Source organism: Gambusia affinis, linkage group LG07 (genome assembly GCF_019740435.1).
Source record: "Gambusia affinis linkage group LG07, SWU_Gaff_1.0, whole genome shotgun sequence".
NCBI lineage: Eukaryota > Metazoa > Chordata > Actinopteri > Cyprinodontiformes > Poeciliidae > Gambusia > Gambusia affinis.
Window position 1 is genome coordinate 20597054 of NC_057874.1, and position 20979 is coordinate 20618032.

The 20979-nt window shown below is 36.0% G+C and overlaps 2 protein-coding genes across 2 annotated transcripts in view; one reads left to right on the forward strand and one right to left on the reverse strand.

Annotated features, from left to right (window-relative positions):
- Positions 1 to 14370, reverse strand: part of poc1a (POC1 centriolar protein A) — a 28522-nt gene extending 14152 nt beyond the window's left edge. Inside the window, exons 1-9 of the mRNA XM_044122228.1 lie at positions 13949 to 14370; positions 9616 to 9700; positions 9349 to 9520; positions 8962 to 9141; positions 8715 to 8822; positions 8447 to 8562; positions 6701 to 6834; positions 2827 to 2895; positions 2531 to 2683 (exon numbers count right to left, since the gene is read on the reverse strand). Of these exons, the coding sequence (XP_043978163.1) occupies positions 2531 to 2683; positions 2827 to 2895; positions 6701 to 6834; positions 8447 to 8562; positions 8715 to 8822; positions 8962 to 9141; positions 9349 to 9520; positions 9616 to 9700; positions 13949 to 13963 (1032 nt within the window). The 5' untranslated portion in view covers positions 13964 to 14370. The remainder of the gene's footprint in view (positions 1 to 2530; positions 2684 to 2826; positions 2896 to 6700; positions 6835 to 8446; positions 8563 to 8714; positions 8823 to 8961; positions 9142 to 9348; positions 9521 to 9615; positions 9701 to 13948) is intronic.
- On the forward strand, positions 11237 to 12053 carry b9d2 (B9 domain containing 2). Its single transcript, XM_044122229.1, has one exon. It carries the CDS (start codon positions 11375 to 11377, stop codon positions 11900 to 11902), a length of 528 nt encoding a protein of 175 aa, XP_043978164.1. The 5' UTR covers positions 11237 to 11374; the 3' UTR covers positions 11903 to 12053.
- Positions 14371 to 20979: the final 6609 nt, after the last annotated feature.

Consider the following 20979-nt stretch of genomic DNA (forward strand, 5'->3'; position numbering starts at 1 on the left):
ATGCACTTCAATCTCATTGTTATGGAAATTTAAATGAAAAAAAAACATTCCATTCTATTCTGTGCTATTGGTTTAACGCAACAGAAAAATCAAAAGCATACATAAGCAGTGCATTTCTGCAACAATGGACATTTTATATGTGCAGGAGCCATAATAAATTGGCCGGTTGGCAGTTGTTCTCTGACTTTCCAACTTCCAATTACAAATGAAACGCCACAAACTGCAGGAGTAAATGGTTTATGCCTCCATATCAGCACATAAACAAAGAACTCCACAAAAAATCTGGTTCTTATTTCAGTCAAAACCAAATGAAAACAATGTGAGACCTAACAAGAAGAACCACAGTGAAATACAAGCGCTCAGAGACATGCACGCATTCTCGATTAAGATAATGCAGTTGCAGAACAAGATACAAAGTTACTGAAGCATTACAATCACACACTTGCACAAAAAAATGTAACTGCAAAAGTGTTTTGTGTTAACAGCAGTAAAGTAGATGTACTTTGCAAACAGATCCACAAAATGTCCCTACTGTTGCCTTAGTTCCTTCAAAAGATTTCTAGAAGCAAGTGCTGATATGTTGGAACAATAAATCATTAACCTCCTGTTTTATCACCACAAATTACGGCCTCTACCTTTGGGGAAGAGCTCACAGTTTTAGATTTAAAATCTGAAACTGTCAATAGAACAACTGAAGCTGTTTTAAATTTGTTTTTCTTCTACTTTTTGTCTCCTGACAAAGAAAAATTCAAAACAAATAGCAACATCAGTCCTATTGTTATAAAGCAGAAGCAAGTCTTGCCTTTCCATTAGTGCTGATGCTTCAGATGGATTTAGAAAACAACATTTCACAGATAAAAAAGGTCAGCTCTTTTGCACAAGAACGTGAATCCTCAAGAACATGCTTCACATATTGTGTGACTCCACCTTATCCACATGATCCAGCTGGCCATTTTCTTATCTTTCAGACTCATCAGTAATATTAACTGCCAACCTGAGGAACTATTAAAATCCATTTACAGCCTTGCTTTCACAGCTCAGTGAGCGAAAAAAAGAGCCATAGAGAAGAACAAGAAGTATCTCAAGGGTTCCACGAAAAATATTAGATAGAAAAAGGGTTTAGAAGACATTAAAAGCTTCACACTCAGACTGTCAAAGCCCATTTTCGGTCAGTGTACACATAATTCTGATTACAAATCATCTTCAAATGCCTGCTTCATGACACTTTTTCACCAGATCTGGGCAGAAGCAGCATAATGCAGCCTTTCTGTTACTAAAGAGCCCCACACCCCTTCAAAACTCTTCAGCCAACAGGCAGAGGCGGCAAGGAACAAGAAAGAAGACATCACATGGCGTCCAAGTGGGTATTTAGGTGTCATAAGCTATGATACACATGACATGGCCTCAAAAGCAATTTTTCCTTCATGAACAGCATGAGGGAAATTATCCTGTCTTTTCAGGGAGGTTTTCAGACAAACTGGAGTCTGTGTTCAATTCTTCTTTTTAGGGATAAAGTAACATTTGCAGTGAACCTGCAGGTTTCTATGAAACTAAGGCATAAATGCAAAGCAGTATTCAATTTGACTAAGTTAAACTCAAGTTTGTTTATATTGCACCGGTTTACCTTACAGGACAAACACGTTCAATTTAGTCCAACTCCATTTCAATCTTCATGCTGACCTTTATGTTCATGTTGGTCAGATTCAGATTTTAATCAAGTGCTGTAATTATCCTTAATTTTGTTGGTTTTTTGTGCTCAAGCTAGTGTATTAGCGCCCCCCGCAGTTGCTGGCTGTCCAGGACTCTTACAAAATGGTCGAACTTGCAGTTTATCTCTGCTCATTTATGGACAATAATAAAAAACACATGAATATAGTAAAAACCTAACCTTGGAATTAAAGAAAAAAATCAAGATTAGGAGAGAGAGATGTGGTTAACCTCAAACAGACCATCATAAAGTTACAGACATTAAGTTGTGCTAACATTTGAAAAGTAACCTAAATGTTAAATGCTCAACTACACACCTGCTTAAAATGTTCAGAAATAAAAACTGAAATGTGAAATTAGTGTTTCTGATGTGTTCATTGTGTTAAGGATAAAAGCTAATTAAGTTATGATAAATTTTAATTTTAAATGTAACTATTAGCTTTTTAAACCTATAATAGCATTCACCAAAGTGGACTAATTAAAGGCACCACAAATAATGAGTGGATGAGCAATGAGCAGTGGATCTGTCCTTGATTTAATATATGCTCCGCTGAAAAGCAATAAACTACTTTATTCCCCACACCATTGGGTGCTGAGGCTACTGATGATGTGGCTTTAAATATAACACAAGCATAAAATTGGGTTCAGATGGCAAAAACCAGCAGCCAAGTGATAAGAACAAACATAAAGGAGCTAACTCATACTCTACAGCAGAGGCTGGGGTTTTATTCCAAGCTGGACGTTTTAACGGCTGAATATACCTTTACATGTCCTTTCTCCTACCAACACTGTAAACGAGAAGAGAAGCTGTTCTTTGTCTTACCTGGTTGTTGAGGACAGGTGGTTGCGAGTTAAAATGAAGATGAGCTATTGAACTGACTGGCCGAGACTCTGAACTCGCTGCACTTTTACATTGCGATTTGACACCATTACTGCTTTCAATACATTCATCAAAGTTGCTCTTCCACACCAAAACCTGTAAAAACGTAAATTATTGTTTATTGATTTATAAACCAGAATAAAGTTTTAGAATTTAGTTAAGCATAGTTTCTGATGCCTTTTTCTATTAGCCAAACAGTATGAAATCTAGTCTTAAAAATCAGACAAATAAACCTTCACCTGTTCATCAGAACCTCCAGATGAAAAGTAATCCCCTGCTCTAGAGAAGGCCACACATGTGACTGCACCCTGGATTAGAGAAAACCCACAAGACAAAACAGAAAAGTCAGTTAACATGGTAATAAAATACAAATGAGACAATAAAATCATGATCTTTTAACATCAGCACCTTTCTTGTTTCTAACAAAATACATAAAGGTTGTCTAACTGAACATCAAACAATTGATGTTTTTATTGATTTGATAAAAATCACTAAGCAATATGACATCATTCCAGCAAAACATGGGATCTGAATCAGCTACAGCAATGCAACACCTCCACCTACAATGAGCAGGTCTGGGCATTGACATATATAATTGAGGAATTTCGGTATTGCCAGGCAATAAAACAAGGAACAAAATGTACAATATTAACATTAACATAAAAAAATACTCAACATAAAAACTTCAGTAAGGCAGTCATTAATTGAGTCACTATTTTTATAGCACTTTTACAAGATGAAGGCTGGACTGAATAAATAATTATAGCCTGGCAAAAGCATCTATAAACATTCAGGGGCCAATTAGTTTTTCCACATGGGGCCAGTTTGGTTTGGATAGCTATTTTTCTTTATTAAAATAAAACCATTTTCAATTATTAAGCTAATAAACCTAATTTATTCTTATTTTAAGATATTAATAAATAAATATATCTCATTATTGTTGCATTTAGCAAATATAAATAATTTTGGTAATTCTAACTGACCTAAAACATGAGAAGTTTGGACTGATTTAACTTCAGCCAGTGAGGAATAAAAAGCCTTTTATTTGGTGTATGTAACCTTCTGGTTTAAACTGTAATAAACATACCAATAAACTATCTACTTTATTACAGAAAACACAACAGATCCAACATGTTTTTTATTTATTGACGCATTACATCCAGTTCATTCACTATTCTATTAAAAGAGCAGCTTGAATCCAATTTAAACCCAAGAACTGTTTCAAACACAAATTGACTTTATTTCATGCAAAACAAAAACAAACAAAAAAAGGAAAGAGATGAGAACATAATCTTCAGAGTGGGAGTACATATGTGTGAATGTGGGTGTTTAGAGGACGGGTCAGTATGAAGGCTTACAGCTAAGCTCTTAATAAAACTCCTGCAAACATTGGGTCACAAATGGTCCAAGCAAATAAAAAAATTGTATAAATAAATAATTGCATTCAAATATCAGGACTTAGGCTTGCTACAAGAAACTGAAAAAGCAGTCCTAAAACTAAAAAACATCCCACATCACTTGATAAACCGTTTTGTATTCAAAGAAAAGAAAAAAAGACATGAAAAATGAAAAGAATATGGAGGCTATTTAGCGGGGAAAAAAAGGAGGAGCCATGTCCTGCAGCTGGCACCCAGACAGGTCGTTCTGGCTGAGGATAGTTTCCCAGAAGCACCTGAGAGAAGCAGAGAGCAGTGCTATGGCAACGCGACGGTCTGACAGACAGCATGTTCTGTCTCTGCTCTGACTAATGCGTGCTGCCAGGCTGGCACTTGCCATGGACACACACACACACAACAATGAACCTAAATGGCCCATTTTGTCTTGTGATACAAGAGCAAGTATTACAGCAACCAGACAGAACCCATATGGTCCCGTCTAAAAAGGAATGATGCACATAACAATTACATACTCTTCATGTTCCAAAGCAACTGGAATAAACACAAACAATAAAACCAAAACCTTATAGTTTCTATTACTCTAAAAATCATATAAACATTTCCATTTTTATTGAATAAAAAAAAAATATATATTATATAGTCATTTTTCAAAAGCTTGCGGTAGTTACAGAGTTCTATAGGCTATAGGTTAATCGTAAACTGAAAACCTGATACAAATGCTGAGTAACACAACCGTCAGCACAGCGTGTTGCATATTGTAATTAATTCCACACACTGCCTCCAAGAACCCGTGTCTTTACAGTGGGACTAGTATTTCACGTTTCATTTAAGTACGTAAAAGTTATGAATTTTCTCTTAGAAATGCCAATTTTAAAGAATAACTGTATGTTTTTACTGATTCAAGCTCCCAGTTCCCAAGAAATAGATGAAACCCTAGAAATCTGAATCATACATACATACATTATGTTGCCTTAGCAGAACTACATCAGATTGTTGCAATGTATTGGATATATTAAAATAATAATAACTTTCACCTCAGCATAACCAACTACATCATAAAAAATTTTCTTTAGTCCTGCTTAAAAGCACACAACCTCATATTTAAAGCCGTGAGTTAAATATAACTTTATGAAATTAGATCTGACCTTCTTCTCCCAGATTAAGTAAATTCAACTCCTTTTAAACTAAGCTTTAACATGGTTATTGATGGCAGGCTTCTACCTACTGATAAAATCCCTATTTTGAAGCCAACCCTTGTTAAAATGAAACCTTTTCTACAGCAATATTAAACTTACAAGAATACTTTGATTCTTATTCCATATAGAAACAATCATAAGAAGTTTTAAGGCCAGAATTAGGGCTTGGAAATTAGGAGAATATCTGATATCTTTCAGTGCGTTTTGCAGCGTTGCATTATGGGCCTTGTAGTTGTTTTTTTTCAAAGCATAATGGCACTTGAAATCCCTACCCAGAACTACATCACAAAAGAAGTAAATGAATGTCATACTAAAATGTTTCAAAAAATAATTGGCAATGAATTCACAAGCAAATAAAACAATTATTATAAAATGTTATTTAGGTTTATATTAAAGCAGACACACAAAATAGACCTTCAATAGCTCACTTCATCTCCAGCCAGGTAGAATCCCCCTGCGCCTGGGTAAGCAACACGTTGATCAGGTCCAACGGCAAATCGCTTGCATGGTTTCATATGAAGCATAGGCCAACATGTATGCAGCCAAACACATGCAACCAGACACAAACACACCAACCTAGACACCCACGCAGAACAGATGGGGTTCTCTCCCATCTCTCGATCTGCAGCAGGAGAGACAATTAGCGCTCTGAGTGGTCCCGGCACCAACAGATTGGTGGTGTCACCACAGAGTTAAATAGAACAACGGAAACTGAGACAAGGTACAGGAGATGACAAATCTGGAGGTGGGAAGAGAGAACAAAAAAAAGCTTCTTCATCCCAACAAAAGATGAACCTTGGCAAGTGACTGCAGAGAAATACAGGTGAAAAGGGCCAAGAAAAAAAGGTAGAATGAAAGACTGGCAAAGTGTGCAAGGGGATAGATAAACAGATGGACCACATGTGGTACTGGCAAGCCACCGATTTCCACAACCAGCCAGCAAGTCAGTCCATCAGCTGTTCAAACAAACAGACACAGTCAGCGTGCCGCCCAGCCAGCTACTCCAGGCAGCCAATGTGAGTGCATCAGATGTGGGACAGAAAGATGCAGAAGGTCCAAAAGGAAAACTAGGGTCATTACGAAGGTGGAAAAGAGAGAAAGAGGGTTGTCCCAGTTGAAAACTCAACACAACAAAACCAGAGAAGGAGAAGGAAAGACATGATCTGGAGAAACGGGGGCAGAAACAGTTCTGTTTCCTTCCAAAAACCATGAGATGACTCATCCTGAGTGGGCTGCCTGCTTGCCAGGCAAGTACTAAAATACAACAAATACAAAAAAGGCATCATACGCACACACTCAAATGCATACAGACCTAAGTAGAGATAAACATGCGTATTGGAGATGTCAAACACACGTAACGGTTCGGACTAGCATAACCCTCCCTGCGTTTCTTTTCAAAAACTCTAGAGGACAAAAAAAAAAAAGAGAAACTCAACTTGTCCTGAAGGTATACTAAACAACTAAGCCTACAGGATAGCAGTGGAGAGTGTGTGTGCTTCTGTGTGTGTGTGCATGTGTACCTGATGTCCATGTAGTGTATACAATAGCTTTCCCTCCACCAGGTCCAGTATTTTCATTGTTGAGTCGCTGGATGCAGTGATTAGGAAATTACCACCAGGATGGAAAGACAAACTGTTTACAGCACCACCGTGGACTGGAAAAGACAAAACACACAGAACTTACAGCAGGAAATGCACATTTACTAATTTTCTTTAGTGTTAAATACATCCTAAAGCATGTGCTCATCTTTTTAAATTATGGAATTTCTATAATAAAAAAGCCCAATGGTCTCTAAAATATTATCAGGCTTCAGTATGTGTAGTTAAATCATTGTGCAAATTTAAGGACTTTCTCAAACTTAAAGAAAACATAAGTTAACCATAATTTCCACTGTTTAAAGAAGTTTGCATATTCCTACTTTTATTTCCTCCCAAAAGTCATTTCTTAGTGTGAAATCAAGAATGAAGGGTAAACCTTTAAGAACAAAGTTCATGCTGTGTACAAACTAGTCTTACTGACAATTTTTTAAGAGGAAAATCTATTGTATTTTCTCAAATAATCCAGCAGAACAGTTTTCAGTAACTATGCATCATTATTTTGAGGTTCTGGATGACTGAAGGGAAGGAAGTGGATAGTTATTTGCAGTTCAAATCTGAACACAGATGTCAAAAATGACTAAATAAGTGAAGTGCAACAAGACTTCTGAAAGTACAAAATACTGAGATGAATTAATATGGGGGGTCATTACAACACTCAAAACCTCTATCTCAATGAGAATAATTTACATTTAAAGACATTTAAAAAAAATCAGCTAATCAGAAAAGTATAAATTTTTTTTTCTTTACCCAATTAAAACGTATTTTATAAAAAGATACAAAAGATTACCATGTATGGTTTGTCCTTAGTGCTAGTTACATATTGCAGCAGTGCATCTGTGGACTTAAACTAGCGATACAATCTTTAAAGATAAAATCAGGTATTTTACAGCAACAGTTTTTCTTTACTTCGCTCAAACACACATCAGCAGATCAGTCATTTGGAAGTGCATGACTGCGGCGCATCACACTGCTTCAGCTACAGTTTAGACAGAAAACCTTGATATCTCAATTTTAAACACACTATTGCATCAGAAAACAATCAGTTATCCTTCTGAATTGAAATCACCTCTTGTTTTTTAAATGTCTTCATCTCCCAAAAAGCAAGAAGAAAACATTTAAAAGCTTTGGGTCCCCCTGCTGGATGAACGTTGCTAAGACTTAGAAACTTCTAGCTGGAAAAAAACGAAGCTGAAAGCTGAGATTAAATGGCTGCAAAGTGAGAATGAAAGAGAGAGAGGCTGTATCCTTAAGAAGAGGTTCATTTAAGGACAGAAAACAAGACTTACAATTCAATAACTAAAGAAGTAACTCAATAAATCAAAAAGAAAGTCACTAAGCACTTTATACGAGGTCTCAAGTAGTCAAGGGTGGTTGTGGTTCCTAATCCCCACGAATGCAGGAGTGTTTACTGTACAGAGCTAATCTTAACTATTTGTTATGTTAATTCAGTTTATGTCATAAACACAAATCGTATTTCATGGACAAAAATGTAAACACTTATTCAAACGTAATAGCTATGAAAAACTAAGTGCGAGAAAAAAAAACACAAAAATGATTCCATAAATATTAGGATGTTTTAAAACTGTTCATAAAGTTAGAAACATGTCACAGCTGAATGCAAACTGTTATTTCATTGAAACAAAAGATGGGTTCTGAGGCTGTTTTTACCTGGATAATGCTGAAGCATTTTGTGGGTTCTGATGTCCCAAATCTTAACAGAGGCATCAGTACTTGCTGCAGCAATGCATGTCCCACTGGGATGAAAGTCTACATAGCTTGCATAACTTCAAAGACAGAGGAAAGCAGACATTAAAGCATCAGTTCAAAACAATGTTTTAGTTACTACTTTTAGTTTCTTCTTAGAAGTAAGAAATATGTTCATCAACATGTTTTCTCAAAGCTTCACACATTCATCATTCTAATTCAAAGCCCTTACCCAGCATGCTCAGTAAAAGTATGAATGCATTCTTTATTTTTCTTGTCCCACAGTTTTATGGTTTTATCGTCACTACATGATACAATCAAACCATCATCTGGAGAAAACCTGAAAGAAAAAAAAATCACTTATGAAATGTCCCTCGATAACTAGTTGGATGATTAAAAAATAGATAAAAATAACTCATTACACTTTTTGTATGGAAAATTATATTTAACTCCAACTATTGTATATGTGTGTGTCATACTTAGCACAGCGGACCCAGTTCATGTGTTGGCTGAAAGAGAAGAGGTACTTCTGCCTGTGGACCGTCCACAGTTTGATGGTCTTGTCATCAGAGGACGTCAGCATAGTCTGTCCATCACCAGAGAAATTAACACAGCGCACACCCGCTGTGTGAGCCCTGAAAACTGTTGAATCTGCCTTCCTGCACACACACATCACTCAAATGTAAAGCAGTCAGGTTGCGTCAGGGCCGTGTGTTCACAGCAGAAGATTCCCAATTACTAGAATTGCATCTTTATTAAAATGCATTTGTTAATCTGCAGCATTGTCCTTTGTTGCAGTTTCAGGTTGAATTTAAATAAAAAGAGGAGTAGCAGAATACAGAAAGTAATGCTTCATAAAATCTTACATGCTGGGCACCCAAAGGCGTACAGTTTTGTCTCTAGAGGCGGAGGCTACCAGGTGGCCAGATGGAGAAAACTGCACACAAGTGACAGCTTCTTTGTGCCCATCAAAGCGATAAGCTCGCATCTGAGGCTTCATGTTCCAGATCATCACACAAGAGTCCACAGAGCCCGTAGCTGGAAGAAGGAGAAGCACACTTGAGTGAACTGTTCAAGAGAGCAGTGAACAGTATACATATGAAAATGATCTCAAATATGAATAAAGCAGTTACCAATCTGTTTCAAGTTGTAGCTGAAGTCCACACTGGTCACAGTGTGCCGATGACCCTTAAAATGTCTCTCAAGGGTTGGATCCGACTATGTGGAGAGAGAAACACAGAAACCTATTAAGTGACAATAAAATACCAAAATTAAATCTGTAACTAAAAAAAGTAAAAAAAGAAAATGATTATTTATAACATACACTAATAAGAAAAAGACATCAAGTTTGATAGAAGTTTGATAAAATTAAATCTGTAACTAAAAAAACGAAGATGATTATTTATAAACACACACTAAGAGATAACAGGAAAAGAGATAAATTCTGATATCATAAGAAACAAATTCTAAACAGATCACAAAATCTGATGGATTGATTAAAGTGATAAAGAGCTTTCCCTTAGTTGGAGGCAGAGTGCCAATATCAAAACTGCACAGAAACATTTGAAACTTTAATTTATGAGGATTTAAACTAACAGTCAGAACATGGATCTTTTTAAAGGAAAATAAAAAACAGAAAGAAAAGAGCTTTTAGCTTTTAGTGTATTTAATCTAAATATATTAAAAATGTTATAGCTTTATGCATTTCCTGAGAAAGGAAAATAATAATTGCCATTCATAAACTTCAAAAAGTGTATAGTGATTCCTGCAATCATTAATGTCCAGGATTATACAATATAGGAAGGAGAACATAATCTTGAGAAGAACCAGTGGAGGAACATGCCTCATCAAACACAGAACCATTTGACCGGCATCTGTCAACAAGAAAACCTCAAACAATACCTGGACACAAAGAAAATATACAAGCTAAAATAATAATCTAAAAGAGAAAGTGGGCATGATGAATGAGGATATTGGTGTAGCTAAAAATAAAATCAAAATAATGATATACATGAACCTGGGCTGTTGTTTCTGTCCTACTTAACATATCACTCTAAAAAAGCCCTTTCCAAAAAAAAAAAAAAAAGTGAAGCCAGATATTCATTTTGTAAATGGATATTATGAGTGGGGAGGCAAATGTACTTAAGTGAAGGTACTTTACTCTGAGTAAAATGACACATGCAAATAAAATTCTCAAGTGAGCAATTACTTTATTATCATGTCATATAAATAGTTATTAATTTATTATGGTTTACTTGTAAGTTTAATAAGTGAAATTGTCTTCATCGTCAGTTAGGTGAATTTGATGCTAAGACAAAACCCACTGTGTGGCGCTGTTTCACTCTGATCTTCCATTTCCAAAGCTTTATTTCAGAGAGAGAAAAATAAATAATAAAATTTGAATGTTTGTCAAAATGATTTGAGGGTTTTTGTATGTTTAAATTATTTATTTTCCAACCATCCATAAATAATTATTTACATATACCTCCAAATTAAACACTTACTTTTCAAATAAGAGTCCTGAGCTTAATCTGTCAGGTAGAAATATCTAATTTGTGCAATCACAACCAGCCATCATCTGTCAATTTAGCAATGACTTTAAGAACACTTTTACTGAAATACAAAATATTATCTGTCTAATCCAGACAAAGATAACGTGTCCATTCCGTTACAAATGCTTTAATTCAGATCTAAAGAGCCTGGCAGTCTTTACTCAGGGCAAAATTCTAATAGTCGAACGGAGGCAGCCCGGGTTACCAAGGAGACGTATCGCTAGCTTCCAGGTTAGCCGAATAGCCAGAGCCACCGCTAACCGTTAGGCTAGCCGTTACTCGATAAGTGAAAAGAGGAATTGGAGAGACGCATGTTCTGGTTAAAGCGGACAGTTACAAAATGGCAGAACTTCACATTATAGGACAGATCATTGGGGCCAGTGGCTTCCCGCAAAATAGTCTATTTTGCAAATGGGGAGTTCATACGGGAGGAGCATGGCGTCTTCTCTCCGGGCTAAAGGAGGGACAGACTCAAGTGGACATTCCTCAAACCGGAGACATGGCCTACTGGAGTCACCCGATTGATTTGCACTACGCGACCAAAGGTCTCCAAGGCTGGCCCAAGATTTATTTGCAGGTATGGCACCAGGACTCGTTCGGCCGCTGCCAGCTGTACGGGTACGGATACTGCCACGTTCCTTCCAGCCCGGGACATCACCGGATAAGCTGTGTGACCTGGAGGCCGCTCGGCTCCTGGCAAGAGCAGCTGGCCCAAATGTTTGTCGGGGGAGGTCCCCAACTCCGGAACCCCGACCTGATATACAGCGGAGCGGACAGATACAGGCTGCACACCGAAACAATGGGGACTGTGGAGCTGGAGCTGGGAATTATTATGAGACACTTTGACAAATATGGCGTCGAGAGCTGAGACTCATGAACAAACTTCTGAACATTTATCATAGAGTGCATGTTGTTGAGGCAAGAGCCATATAAAACAAACCCCAAAAAGAAGTTTGTACACTTTTTTACATAAATCCTCTTCACGTTTTTACACGCGATAATAAACTATTGTCGATAAAGATGGTTTTATACTGTTATCTTGTCCATAGACTTACTTTTAAAGAGTATATTTCTCTACTGATCTCTTGTTTACTTACCACTTTCTACACAAATTTTGAAGTGGTATTTCATAACCTATTCTTGAAATATTATATTACTGAGCATCTTGCACTTACAATCTCCTGGGGAGAGGCACCCATTAACTCTAACATAACACCGAATTATCACAAGGTAAATAATTTTTCAATATTGACTGATTAAAAGAAGTTTATAAAACGGATTATAATACCTATACGCCCTTCGATGTATTCAACAGGTAACATAAGATTATGCAAACATTTACTAATCTGAGGTGAAGAACTGATTAACCAATAGAAACTCATAAGTGGCAAGCCGCAACTGATGAAGTGTTGTCAAAAAGGGGTGGGCCAGGTGTAAGATTTTTCTCTGTATAATTATCATGAGTAAATAAATGCAGCTATACAAGAACAGAAAAACAATAATAAATCCCCTTGTTGCTAAAATGTTATATATACACAACACTGATCCTTGCAGTTGGAATCAGGAACAATTCTGTGTATCTAAAAGCTGCAAATGTTTAATCTGTCTTAAAAGACCTTAAAGTATGCAATATGTATTTTCCCCAAACATTTAACTTTACAATTTAACTTTAACTCCTGAATTTTTTATTTCCCATCCAAGATTCAGTCAGATTTTGTAAAGATACTGTGGATATAAAGATCTACCAGTTAATACATTTGGACTATTTTAGAGACACTGATCCAGAGAGTAAAAACAGAGCAAATGTACAAATAAACATAGTAACCAAAAGGCAGTAGATGCAAACATTACATTGGACAGAGATGCTGCTATTGCATACAAATTATAGTCCAGTTTCCTTAAGAAAATTAGCTGAGTAAATCATGAACGGTGGCAACATTACAGGAAGCGCTCGTTTAACTTTCACCTGCCCATTTTGGAAGCTTAAGCTTCTAAGTGCATCCTGAAAAGCCATCTGGGGTTGTTTGATGTTGGATTTGCTGCGATTACACCACAGGTTAGCTGCATACGCAGAAGTGCAATGCGATCTAAACGTGGTCATTTAACATCATCTGAGCATTTCTGAAACATACTTACCAACATATTAACCTGTATGCACAACTTGGAAACATCTTGTGCACATTATTCTTAACTCAGAAATAATTTCTTATGACATGACCAAACTAATTTCCTTGGGTCACCACATCAAAAAGATGGTTTGCTCATCGTGACGTTTATAGTTTGTTTTCCATGTATTTAAAGTAGTTGGACCATTTAATTCAAATGGTCCAACTACCTCCTTAGTATGTTCAGACCTGCTAATGAGCCATCATTTGAGGTGTTTTGAACTAAGGAAAGAACTGGGTAAGAAGAAAGGGGTACTTGAAAACTTACTTTGAACACCACTGATATATATATATATATATATATATATATATATATATATATATATATATATATCTTAAGTGTTTTAAGTTACGTTTAAAGACATTGCAATAGTTTCCAGTCTAAATTGTATCTCAACTGCACAATTTAGTGCAACATTAATATAGACTTACATGCCTGTAAGTTGTACTCTTAAAACCCATAGTTTATGCAGTTTTGTTGGAGGAGTAATATTCATATATTGTTACATATTTGTCGAATATTTTTAAGATAGTGTGTGGGACATTCACACCTATTGTAGGACAAACAATCTGACAATTTAAAAATAGCAACTAATGTTTAATTAAATATGATACCGTAAAGTGTACTCAACAAGAGGTTCGATTTTAAACAACCTTTCACTTTACCCGAAAAACTATATAATACTACAAATATGAAGCTCATTTCACCTCCGTTGCTCTAGTAAAAAGTGCAAAAAAGCCAAACTCACCAGCGCAGAAGTCATTTTTGATTTTGTTGAAGGCACAAACTGGATTAGACTTGTTCCTGTTACTTAAATGACTAAAGGTTAACTCAACTTTAATTCGCTTGAGATAATCAAATGTCTCGCACCGTTAGCTCTTCAGTTTGCTAACATTAGCTGAAAGCTAGCCGCTAGTTGCTAACAACAACACTTTCAGTTTACGCGCCGCGATTGGGCGCTGAGACCGTTGGTCAGTGCTCTTAAAGGAGACGCCCTATAGTGAGGTACTTTTACGTCCAAAAATGTGATCAATAAGCAGAATAACGTAAATTAGATTAAAATATAAAACATTTTCGCACCATTTGAAACAGCTTTAACCAGATAATAAATGTAAGTTTTATCACCGAAACATCTAGCAACTTCTGACCACCAGGTGTCATCAGTAGCTCATAAAAGTTTCTTAAGAAATTGGGCCCTTATTGTGAAGCTTGATGTACTTATTTTATTTTGACATTTCTTTGACCGAGATCACAATTCAGTTTTCATGCAGGAAGACGTGGGATGGATTGTGTATTGTAAAATGAAGAACAAAAACATAATATTGACACATTTGAAAATATGCAACTCAGTTCAACTTCATAAAAAAAAAGTTGAACAGTATTATTCAATAAAAAAGAAATTCAGATTTATTTGAGTTCTTTTTAATGGAGACTGATAACGATACATCCTACTTGCAAATGTACAATTGTCATATCATTCAAGTCAGTTTTTTTTTTTTTTTTACGTTTTATAAATGTGAGGTTAAACTAGGTAGCAGAGGTACTGGAAGATGAAATAAAGGATATACCTTTTTACATCACAGTAAACACACTTTTTTAATCTTCAGGTGGTGGACTTATTCTACTTAAAAGAAATATATTGTGTTGCACACCTACAAATTTCAAATATAACATATATATTTATATAACTGAAACCATAACAACAACAAGCCACAAAGCAATCACATTAGTAACACTAGTCAATATATGTGAAGTTACTTGGAAGTGTAAAGGTTTTGTAACTTTCATATTTTTCTAAGACAGAAAAATAATTTAAAAAATCAGTTAAAGGCTGCAAAAGATTTGAGACAATATTTTTAATTTGGGAAGAAGTTTTTCAAAAAAGTATGTAAAGTATATAACTGTATGATGTTATGTCTCGCAGTGGATAGGTCAAATGGGATTTTTCACTGCGACATATACTTTACCTAGATCCTCTTGTGGTCTTTTAAAGCCATAAGGTTGATTCGTCACATAGCAAATAAGACTTGCCACAAATACTTTCAGAAGTCACACTTTTTAAACTGTGTTTATGTGGATTTACTGACTGTAATTAGGTTGGTTTTGCCTTATTTATTATTTTTAGAATCTCATCTCAAAAATACCAACATACCTTCTGCTAACCCAGGAGCTATTTTACCCAAAATAATTTTTACAAACTCATAACATCAGGCCATTATTAGCTTGCATGCAAGGTACATGACACATTATTTTACTCAAACACATTTTTTATAATTGCAGTTGCTCAGAAATAAGGTATTTTTGTAATATTGATCATCATAGTCTCTTACTTATTTCCACTCCACCTACAGACCACATCACATGTGGTCAGTGATTAAATTTCTTGATTACTAAACCCCTCTAAATGTATGCCTCTAACATTAACATAGATATTAATACAACAATCGACGTCATGTTAGTTCAATTACAGCAAAGTGGATAGGCTCCAGATAATCTGTATGAGACACACCTATAGGTTAATCTTTTGCAGCTAAGTAGTTTCCATCAGATCTCTGGAATGCTTAACATAAAACTTTGCTGAGAAGGAAGTTGGAAGCGAATGAACTGGAATCCTTCCTCACATAGTAGCCGTAAAGAAGTGTTTGTCTCTATCCTTATTTTGGCCTGTGTTCATGAACACATTTCCGTTTGAGGCAGGGGAGGATTTCCAGGAAGTTTTATCAGTAGATGTTCTTGACTCATTTATTGCTGCTGCTTCCAAAAACCTCCAATCTTGTCTTCCCAGTTCACTTTCTCTGGGGCCTCTATGATTTTAATCATCACTGCATTGCTGTTTTGTTTTCTATAGCCTACTGCAAAATGAACATTTATAGTATGCAAAAACTGTTAGCATACATAAACGTTTTAGCTGAAAGTAAGGGCTGTTATTTTCTATCATTGGTTACAGGAGGAAAACTTTCCATATCCTTTTTCCTGGGTTTTTTAAATGCATGTTTGAACTGTACAATCTTCAAAAAGCCTTCAAACGCTTCATTGTTTCACAGTTTTAGGACCTGAATCCTACAGTTAAAACAATGCTGGATCGCAGCAGTGGTTTATATTTAGTTACAGCAATGCGTTTCATGAATGAGGAACTACAAATACCTCTGAGCTCAGCTGGAGAGGGTTGTGAACATGATCTGCTGCACTGCTTTGTGGTTTTCTTTTCTATCATTAACTGGAAAGAACCAACATACTTGAAAAATAAAGACTGTCAAAACTACATTTTCAGAGGTTTAATTTTACTTGAAGCTCAGGGTATTTAATTGACGAGTCAAACAAAGAGTCATGTGTGAGGATGGTTGCCTCCAAGTTGGGTCCTGGGTTCAAATCCCAGCTGCAGCCTTTCTGTGTGAACTTTGGTATGTTAACTCTGTGCCTGTGTGGGTTTTCTCCCACCATCCAAAGACATGTAAAGGAAACTTGCCACTCAAAATTGGCCTTAGTTATGATTGTGTGGTCTTTTGCCTCTGTTTGCCTGTACAGAGTGCATTCTGGCTCTTACCTAATGATTAATAGAGAAACCAGTCCCCCCATGTCCCTCTATTGACTGAGTAACTGTAGCAAATTGATGGATATTTTATAAAATAAATAAATGTGGGTTTCTATAATGAGCTTTATTTTAGGTCCAAAGTGTCTACTCAGCAGAGATCAGGTTGGTGTATTGGGCTTAATGCCAAAGGCTCCTGTTCCTCGCTCACCTATGACATGAGTGCCCTCAGTCACACTCTTATGTAATGTCAGAGTTCACAGCAGGGAACAATGAAAGGTTTACTTTCCTGACTGTGCTTGTGTGTACAAGTGTATGTTTCCCTTATGATTTTGTCCACTAGTCTTGACGAGGTCAACAAACTTATGGTAGTATTATTAATCCATGTGTGCAGTTTGTATTGAGTTTTGCTGTAATATGCCAGAAACATTCATTTTGTGTTGAAATCTGCTGTTAGAATATTTTCCATGTGCCCTTGAAATTCACAGCTATGATTGGCTGGTTTGCACAAACAGATCAGTCTTTGGAGATCTGAAAGGAGAATACAAAAAACTGCTAACTCATTGCCACATTTTACAACCTAAAATGCTTCTCTGTATAGAGAAGCAACCACAGCCAGCTACCATAAAAACAGACTCCAAATCCATTAAACCCAATTAGCTGCAGCTGGTTAACATCAAGCGGAACAGGGGGTTTCTAAGTAGTCCAGTCCTATATGGTTGTTTAACTTCTCCTCTATGCAAGCTAAAATCATACTGGTATTCTGCTGAGTTAATTTCTGTTTTGTCTGAAATTAAGGAGGTTGATTTTCCCACATCTAATCAACAGAAAGTGATCAGAGACTACAGGAAGCAAGAAAAATGTTTATTCAGTTTTGCCCTGTGTAATATTAGCAAATTTACAAAAATATCATCTCATCTTGAAATTAGATCACATTTTTTAACGTGTTGGTGAGTGCATTGGTTTTTTGTTAGTAAACTGCACCAGTGCTACAACTGATGTGACACAGAGTTCTTACAAAAGCCAAAGAAAAAGAGCATATTTTCACATAACCCATCCTTATCAATTTCAAAAACATCTTAAAAAAGTTGAAGTACAATTTCTTCTGACAAAGATGGTTCCATGGAGCTAAGGGCGTTCCAATAGTCCTCAAAGAGAACATCACTTTAATCTCTTTTCTTTCTCAACCCCACTATTTATGCCACGCGTTTCAAACGCTTGCTATTTCTAGATCAGATTTAGGTCACTAACTTTATCTACATAGAAAAACAACTGTGCATGAAAAAATATTTATTTATTGAAATGTATATTGGTGCAAAATTATCATATTTGCATATCAGAAATTGTAAGTTTTTTAGGTTGAAGAAGTGACTTCATAAAATTTCTTAGCTCTTTCTCTTCTACACCAACTAGATCAGACATCAAAACATTTTTGTAGGATTAAATCAGAAATGTGTCACTGTAGGAATAAATCTTATATATCCAGTATGCAGTCAAACCCACAAGTCATCTTGTGTTAAAGCAACCTAGGGTTGGTTCAATCACATTTGACTGAGATTTGGGTTGGAGAAACTACCCAAATAGTAGTTCTTCATATGTGATTGCTAACTTTAATGTATTTTTTTTTTTTGTGGAGGTTTATGTCTCTCTGTGATCACAGGAAAATAGTTCATTTTCTATTGCTCTCTATGTGGCTCTATCTTGACATGTTTTTGGAAGTTTGCCACATGCTATAAAAGCTAAACCTTTTTTAATAATAGTTCAGTGAAGAATTTAATTGTCCCAGTGAACACATCTTTAAAGAGGTGCAGGAAATGCATTCGGGAACTGTCTGAGTGACCACTTTGCCTCATAAAGTACTCAAATTACTGCTAGCACAGATAACCAATTTCTGAATCATTTATTCAGTGACATATATGCAGTTCATTCCAGTAAAATGAAGACAGCCATAAACAGGGGCCGCCCCATTTATGTTTACCGCCGGAACATTCGGTTGAAGGTTTTGTGGCTTTCTATTGTTTACTGGAAAGCCTTTTATCTCCAAGAAGAACAACAGCACAGTGACAGAAACAAAGTGAAGTCATGATATTATTCATTTATATTGTCTCACCACCTGCAAACTTAACAAATGACTTATAAAGTGCAATATAATGGTTTTAGCAGGATGTCTTTGGTTGCAGTGTTTTTTAATCTGAAGGTCTACAATCTCAAAGGAAAAAGATTGTTTCTGTTGGCCTGAAGAGAGGAAAAGGAACGCCTGGATGGCCAGAGAGTAGCTCTTATCTGCTCATCAGAGTTTGGTGTCACGCACACAAACATACAGTATGTACTGAGAATATAACAGAGCTCTGTTTGTCCCTAAAACACAAAGCGGGGAAACTTTTCAGCTCTAAATGTGAAAAAAGATGAAAAAAGGTGTTGCTACCATTTTGGCTCAACAAATAAACAAGTTTGGAAATAAAGACATTGCAACATGGTAAGGGAAATTACAGTAACGGCTGCCAAGATAACAAAAGTCTCTTCAGGAAGGAATGTCCTTTATGGCATGTTTCTTTTAGACATCCTTGTTCCTCGTCTGACTTATTGAGATGACATTAAACTCTGAGTCACATGCTGGAGAGTGAGACATTGCAACAACTGCAAATAACTGTGGAAGTTAAGAAAACTCCTTTCCAAGGAAAAGCACCAAAAATACTAACAGTTTTATTCAGTTTGTCTATGTTAATGTATGTCCTTCCCTATCAAAAAACCTTAAAAATAAATAAATAAATAAATAAATAAATAAATAAATAATAATAATAATAGTAGCACATTGTGGCTTTCTCCACCCAAAATCTTTTTCAACTGAAGACAAGAGACATGAAAGGCAAAGGAGGAGCAGGAATGTCCAGCTGGGGAGCCGGGAATATGGGCTAGTTTGTGTCCATCATCAAATATTAAGTTTCTTGTCTGTTGTTCATCCTCCCAATCTTCATCCATCAGACTTCTAAGGTTCTTGGCTGTCTAACTGAAACCTAATTACATTTATTTTTCAGTGACATCCTGATAAGTCCCTAATTACTTTATAGGATTAAATCAGACTCTTAGTTCAGTTCAGGACAAAGGGAAACCAGGAGATGCACAGTGAATGTGAAAATAATAGTCAAGCAAGCATAAAAGTCCAACCTGCAAGATGAAGCATTGAATCACAATTTCACATTATAAGCACTTTTTGTGTCAATTGCTTGATTTAATATTTTGTAGATTTTAACTTATATCATCTTCAGTATTTTAGGTTATATCTCCACCAACTTTACACATCTAGACAATGACATGAATTTGCTTTTGTAGGAACTCATACAATTGCAGCTTAGGTTTTACATTTATGGGTGTTGTCTTGTTAGGAAATATAAACATCCTTCACCCCAGTCTCAAATCATTAGTAGTGTCCAATGTATTTTCTTTCAAAATTGAATTTAATTTATTTCCAACAAAATTCCCATCAGTTCTGGCCAGCTTTCTTTCTGCTGAAGGAAAGAGTCCCCACACCATGATGCTGCCACCAACATTTTATAATTTTTTTCTTATTACTAGACCTTTCATCTGTTTAGATAATGTATTGATGCACATTTGAGATACTTAAAATTCATTCAAACTTAACAAGGGAAGTCAGGTCTTCAATAGCTGCTCAGTTGAATTTCGGATCTGAAACTCTGGCTTTATCTTTTGCCTCATTGCTGCTGCTGATGGCTGGTCCTTCACCCCATTCACATGTGTTTTGCTCTATTTACTCCGACCAGCTTCCCTGTCAATGCTAAAGAAACACAATTTTAAAGAATGATGCTGCTATCACCTTCTGTTACAGGCGGGGTGGTGAATTCCCAACAATATGGTAAAATCTGAATAAAGCAGCATAAAGTCTGTTGTTTAAATTTGAAAAAAATGTGAAAAAGTTCAATGGGTGTATCAATGTATTCTAATTATTGTAAGAATATCCTTACATTTAGCTAATTATCCATGCTCCAAGTTGTGTAGAAAGCCAAAGGTTGATATGACTGTCTCTCCTTCCTTGAGCTATGCAGGCTTTGTAGTTAGTGTTTTGCACTGATTGTAGTTTCAATCATATGCTTTAACATTCCAGTAAGCATAAGAGGAAATGGTGGCAATATTTTCAAAGAAGTTGAAGTGGATAAACAAACCCTGTCTGTGTGGTTTCCAGTCAACTATTAATAGTATGGGCAGGCCAGCAGGTAATTAGTCAACACAAAGCA